We start from the raw sequence: 6,324 nt of genomic DNA, 5'->3' as shown, positions 1-6,324 counted from the left end.
CTGGCCGATCTCTGAGATTATGTCCATTTTACCGATACTTGGCCCTCTTCTTAATTACCGATCCAATTAACTGCCCATCCTCCGTTCAAACTGACCACTAATTTCATGAGGCCATTAATGACAGAGGGAGCCCAGCCCACACCGAGGCCTATCAGGAAAGCCCACGCGAGGCGTATCGGGAGTACTGCAGGAAGAACCAGCGTGGTGATTATTACGGGGAACCAGGGTGAAAAACTTCCTTGGTTAAAGTGAAATAGGAGAACAGCCCGGCATACCGAAACAGAGGGAGTACTAATTTAGATACCATTTTGACAATGCATTTGGAATATGATTTCCTTAGCATTTATTGTGTGCTTAGCACCATCTAAGGGACGATGCATTGGAGCGACCTCACAATATCGATTCGTCAACTTCGTTTAAATGATACTGTCGGTGTGACAAGGGGAAAATTCGGGGCGACGTTGCTTCCCTGGGAGTGGGACTCGAGTTTTTGGGTCACTGGACAGCTGACAGCACAGAAAATTCGATGCAACTTTATTGATCGCACTATGAACATATCATCACATTAACTAGCGCGCACATTGCTCCTTCCCATCCACAAAGGACAGTCAACTTCTCTATATTCCCTTGCCTTCCATTCTGGTTTTCATCTCATCAAGCAGCATGGGCCACGAGGTGGTCGCCTTGGCCTTCTTCCTTATTGTCACTGCAATCCGTGCTCGATCGCCGATTCGCCATGCGACGACACCAATCAAACCGCCTTCAAATCCACCAGCAGCGCAAGAGACAAAACAATGGCTTCCTCTGCTCGTCCTTGCATTGCAACTTATGGAGACGTTACGGAGTAGTAGTAGTCATCGTACGTGCACCTCCTCCTGGAGGACATGAGCCTCGCCAGCTTCCGTTTGCAGAGCTCGAACCTGGCCGGCCGGTCCTCGTCGCCGCTCTGCAGCACGGACGCCGCCGTTCTGCTCGGGATCCCCAGCTGCCGCTCCAGCTCGGCGAAATCCTCGGCTCTCCGGATCACATGGTCGTAGCAGATGTACCTCCCGCCGGCCGTGTTGTTGCCCATCGCCTCGTACGCCCGGACGTGCGCCTCGGCCACCGTCTCCACGTTCGCCGTTGCCAGGACGCCCTCGGCGAGCATGTCACGAGATCCTGCAAAGGCAAATAATGTCAGTGCGCCCAACAGCTTCTGCAGTTTTGTACTCGATCCTTCAGTTTGTCTTTGTGACAGTAATAGGATACAGTGTGTATCAAGTTTGAAACCTTTGAGGTACGCGATGGATGCGGTGGAGTTGCGGCGGCGGAATCCCGGTCCGGTGACCAGCGCAGGGCAGACGGTGACGAGCTTGAGGTCTCTTCCCCGCGCTGCCCTCCAGGCCGCCTTCTCCGCCGCTGTCTTGCCAAGTGCAAACCACAGCTGGAAAAAATTCATCCCGTGTCATTGCACTGCTTAATTCCCAACGACAACGACACCTTATTGTCGCTGCCGAAAATCCTAAAACTAATTGTTCAGGCTCCTTGTTGCCACTCACCTTATTGTCGCGGCAGAAGCTCTCGTCGCTCCAGCAGTTCTCGTCGATGATACTAGGGCCCCGTCTGTCATGGGGGTAGTTTTGCCTCCACACGCATGCTAGCAAGGACGAGGTGAATATGCACTTCCGGACAGACTCTGTTCGCACGCACGTTTCGATCACCCGCTCTGCCGCTTTGGCCTCCAAGCTCGCCATATGTTTCTGTTATGAGCAAAAGATTGACACTGAACATCAACTTCGTGTTCACCACACAATTCATGTTCCAGTAAGATGCATGGCAAATAAAAGAAGAAGAAGTGACTAATGTCACTGAATTAGGTAACCGCAAAAGAAAAAATGTCACTGAATTAGGTGAGTGAATTGATAGGCGTGCACCATGCTAACGAATGGTGTGTTGTGCAAGCTCTCATTAGAGGATTAGATAGGGTGCCAGACTAAACTGATGGTACGTGCCTACACTGCAGACAATCACCACCCGTCGCGGTTGGAGGACTTTGTATTGTACCTCAGATCTTTGGCGTGGCCTTTAGATGAGGTTGGACCACAAAATGTCAATGGTAGGACGTCGGGATGGTAAAATTTTCAGAGGAGGCCTTAACTTTTTGTACCTTTTGTGCTACCTACCCTTGTCTTTTTGCAACCAACACAAGTCACTGGCTCCTAAACAGAATCTGTACTTCCAATGTTCCAAAGTTGTACCCATAAAGAAAACCATAGGTACACCATACCTGCCAACGATTCTATCATTGTACAGTGGATTAGGATTACCGTGACCAAACTGACGACGTGTCAGTATCAAAATGTCTTTTTGCCGATAAGGATAGAAGTAGAATCTACGCAATTCTCTGCGATGCACGTCTTGCCGTGTCCCGAACACGATCTCACAAGATAATGGCACTGGCGTCTCCACGACACAAGGTGCAGTGCCCTCTCAACAGTTTTTTTTCTGTTGTTGTTGTACCAAAACACTTAAACTGTGTTTCTCTAGGCCTAGTGTTCGTATCGCAGGCATTAATACCGAAAAGGACCCATCTCTACATCAGTTTAGCTGTTACTACTTCCTGATGTAACCACGTCGTACCTGTGCCTGGACTATTTGATCTCTACTAATCACAACCTTTCTCTGGTTCCTGCGCTGTTTAGTTGCGTGCTTGCGCCTTGTGTTAGCTGCACCATACCTTCTCCCACCAACCACCCTGTCCTGCATGTTTACTTACTTGGTCTTGTCTTTGCGCAAAAAATTAGTAATAATACTTACTTGGTCTTGTCTATTTTCTCCCCTGAAGAAATGTCCTGTCTATTGGTATTTGACTATCAGTTCTTCATCACTCTTATTTCCTTGCATCGCAGAAAATTGCTGGATCAAGCAGCTACCTAACGTTCCTTACCAATTTGACTGCGATATACTCGTGTTGTATATGCCGGTGCAAGCTTGTGTCACCCATGTTTTTTTTTCCTACTTTTGCTTTGATTGAAAACAGACGAAATAAAAGAAAGCAGGCGTACTTGTCCATGCCTGCTGCTTTCCTGCGTTTTCTAAGGCCAGACTGTTTTTGTCTGGGAAACTTAGAAAAAATAAAGTAGGGAAAGAAGCGCATAGTTTATGCAGGCCGAGGCTTGGTGTACTGTGTTGAGTTGACTCACCGTGTAGCCGGACATGCCGCCCGGATCGACGAACGCCGAGGTGTGGAAGACGCCGGCGCAGCCGTCGAACGCCCGGTGCAGGCTCTCGGGGTCCATCACGTTCGCCATCACCGTCCACACCCCGTCCCTGCCGTCCTCGCCGAACATCTCCATCTCCCTCAGCTTGTCAACGTCCTCTGCCAAATAATTACACGCGATCAAAAATTAGTAAGCCATTCAATTCATTCATAACTATTTTTTCGGTGAAACACCAGAAACCCAAACAGTCGTCATAAGAATTCTCCAAAATGATGTAAACTATTGCTGTTATTCCTTGGTACTACTTACTTGCCCAGCAATCCGTTATCTGATGTGACTGATCAAATCTCTGCACAAAATTGTGTTCAGCCAATCAAAGCAGAGTTGACCAGCTAGGAGAGATAAGTGGCACATTGTTAAATTGGGTGGCGGCACTAGAGCACATGAAACACCAAATCATGATGTAGTTGACCTGGAATTTCATACCTTCACGTCGAAAAACAAAACACGTCGACTCCATGGAAAATACAATACATTAGTGGTCTGTTAGTGTATGATTTGTGGACTAGTTCCTCACCAACCGGAGGAAACAATACAAGACTTTCAGAAGAGCATCTCGATCGGTTCCCAACTCCAAAGAAACCGATTGAGCAGCAGGGGGAAGGTGCGGAACGAGGAAAGCAGGGGAATCGGTTTCAGGGAAACGCACGCAATACGCATGACCCGATGGACACGCGCTAGTCTTGGAGAGATGGCGAATTTCTCAACCAAAGAATGTGCCAACTAACACGAGAGCGAATTGCCAATTGTGTCTTGTCGTTCAACGTTCAGCAGATAGATGGTCACCTACGTCTTAATTAGTGGAAATGCATGTCGTATGTTTGTGCTTTCTTCCCGTAATTTTTGTATTGGAAAGGCAAGTTTTTTTTTTTGATCGGTAGTAGATAGGCAAGTTGATTTGTCCGGTGGAAAAGAAAGGCTATTTGCGAGTATGTGAGTGAAAACCACGCGCGGGTTCAGATGATGACCACGAGGGTGGCGCCTACCCTATCATAACAACCCTTGCTAATTAAGCTCGACTGGACTTGCGGTCCTGCAAGTCGTCATTCCGGACGTCAACAAAATGAGGCTGAATATACACAAGTTAGTAGCTGGATAGTGGTAGGAGATCGATCGTGCGAGGAACTAGCCATTGATGTGATGCAGCAGATCAAACCCAGTGCATCGGTAGGTAGCAGGGTACCATCGGCATCAAACTTTCACGACCAGAGGCGGAGAGTATCGTGCTAAGAAGAGATCATTTAAAATGGCAGGATAGGCCAATTAATGACTTATATGAGCTAAACCCGCAGTAGAAAGTATACTAGCTTACGGAGAAAATGACTGATATGTACTACTGTACCAGTACTATAATGCAGATGTCTACATATATAGCCATAATTCTTTTCTGGTGCAAGTATTTATATGCACCGTTAGGGTGTATAACGATGCACCAGACTGGTCCATACCGAACGTGAGCTGAATTCGCGTCTCTCACATGTAAAATATCGCAACTGCAAATCACGCGTGGATCCGGGTCCGGTCTGGACGTCTGGTAAACGCAGATTATGTGGACAGAAAACGACGTGAAGTGTATTCAACTCAGGCAAACAAAGAAGGTGCGTCGTCAGAAAATTATTGGAAAGAAATGATGGCGAATGGATATACACAAAAAAACGAAGAAACCAACCACGAGAAACGGCAAGATAGAGAGAGAGAAGGGAAGGCCGGCTGTGTTGGATTTACCTTGTGTCTCGAGGGCGAGGCGCACGGTGTACCCCTGGCGGAGGAGGCGGTCGACGATGGCGAACCCGACGAACGATATGCCGCCGGTGACGCACACGGTGCGCGGGCCCGCCGCCCCCTCCTCGCCGCCGGCGTCGCCGCCCGAGGGCTTCCACCCGGCCGCAGCGCCACCGGGGAGCAGCAGCGCGGCGCGCATCTCCTCCACCTCGGCCTGCAGGCTCTGCGTGCTCCGCAGGACGCCCATACCGCCCCGCGCTCTGCTGCTAGCTGCTACGCCTGCTGGCGCCCGCCCTTCCTGCAGCGAAGAGGTCTCTCCCGGTGGCGTGGTGCCTGGTGGTGGAGTGTGATTTGCAAAATTGCAAGTGTCACCTGTGCGGGGGTGGCTGCGGCTCGCGAGACGTGGATAAATAGGAAAGAAAGGGGCTTGCGCCGCTCGGGGTTTTGCCACGCGCGGTGTCGTTTTAGGTAGGTAGCTAGAATGTGTGCGATCTGCTTTCTCTGTTATAGTGTTACTGTATGGCCATATGGATCGCTGGGCCGAGCGGTCAGAGCGATCACTCGTGGAGACTCGTGGGGCGCTACTGGTTTGGAGCTGGAATCAGATTTGCAGTTGGGCTTGATTCTGTATCCTTAATTGTTGTTGCTATCGTGGCCACGCCTTCAGATTCTTCTCGCAGCAGGGCGAGGGGGGTAGCTGCGTTGTGCGGCTGGGATCGCTTGGCCGTTTTGATCCAACGTCCTAGCCTCGCGCAAGGTGAGGTGAGGAAAACCTGTCGAGGGACATTAAAGCTCCGATAAATAGATGGGGATGGAGTGTTTCCGTTAGCACCCACTGTGCCCGTAATTCGTGATACCGTTGTGTCAGAAAAACAAGAAAAATTCGGGGGATACCATATAAGTGCGGGGAGCAATAGCCAATGGAGCTGGATGTTTGATGGCGATGGGAACCCTTTGTGGTCTGCAGCTTGCAGCTGCAGGAGATAGCGGCCTCATGCGCATCATTCGGGGCATGGCAGGCTCAATTGCCTCTGGCACGCTCTCGGTGGACGTAATGGTCCTAATGGAATGCATCCCTACTGCGTCGGTGGTGCACGGACCGGCCGGGCGTGGTTGGTTTGTAAAGAGGTTTACCAGTGACGGCTGTTATGGCACTCCCGAGTCCCGACCAACAACAGTACTCCGTATCTGTATTTTATTTTATTTTTTGAAGAAAACAGCATCTGCATTGACAAGGTGCAGAGATGTGAACAACAAATACTGACCGCTCGGCAATGGCCCCGCTGGTTAGAACGTTCGACACAGGCGACGCGATCGAACTCCCCAACAAATACAAAAACAA

The 6,324-nt window shown here is 49.8% G+C and overlaps 1 protein-coding gene across 1 annotated transcript; it reads right to left on the bottom strand.

Annotated features, from left to right (window-relative positions):
* Positions 1 to 507: 507 nt before the first annotated feature.
* LOC100821712 (cinnamoyl-CoA reductase-like SNL6) lies at positions 508 to 5,382 on the bottom strand. Its single transcript, XM_003569376.4, has 5 exons — positions 4,986 to 5,382; positions 3,183 to 3,358; positions 1,539 to 1,739; positions 1,270 to 1,423; positions 508 to 1,158 (listed from the first exon to the last, which is right to left on the bottom strand). The coding sequence occupies exons 1-5, from the start codon at positions 5,227 to 5,229 to the stop codon at positions 827 to 829; spliced, it is 1,107 nt and encodes a 368-aa protein (XP_003569424.1). The 5' UTR covers positions 5,230 to 5,382; the 3' UTR covers positions 508 to 826.
* Between the last annotated feature and the right edge of the window lie 942 nt (positions 5,383 to 6,324).

This window comes from Brachypodium distachyon, chromosome 2 (genome assembly GCF_000005505.3).
Source record: "Brachypodium distachyon strain Bd21 chromosome 2, Brachypodium_distachyon_v3.0, whole genome shotgun sequence".
NCBI classification, from domain to species: domain Eukaryota; kingdom Viridiplantae; phylum Streptophyta; class Magnoliopsida; order Poales; family Poaceae; genus Brachypodium; species Brachypodium distachyon.
This window is presented reverse-complemented; position numbering and strand designations above follow the sequence as displayed.

Bases quoted from the DNA above. Each gene is read 5' to 3' on its own strand.
- LOC100821712 (XM_003569376.4), bottom strand. From the start codon at position 5,229: ATGGGCGTCCTGCGGAGCACGCAGAGCCTGCAGGCCGAGGTGGAGGAG. The intron at 3,359-4,985 runs GTAAATCCAACA...ATTATTTGGCAG, and splicing joins CCTCGCCCTCGAGACACAAG to AGGACGTTGACAAGCTGAGG. The intron at 1,159-1,269 runs GTTTCAAACTTG...TTGCCTTTGCAG, and splicing joins ATCCATCGCGTACCTCAAAG to GATCTCGTGACATGCTCGCC.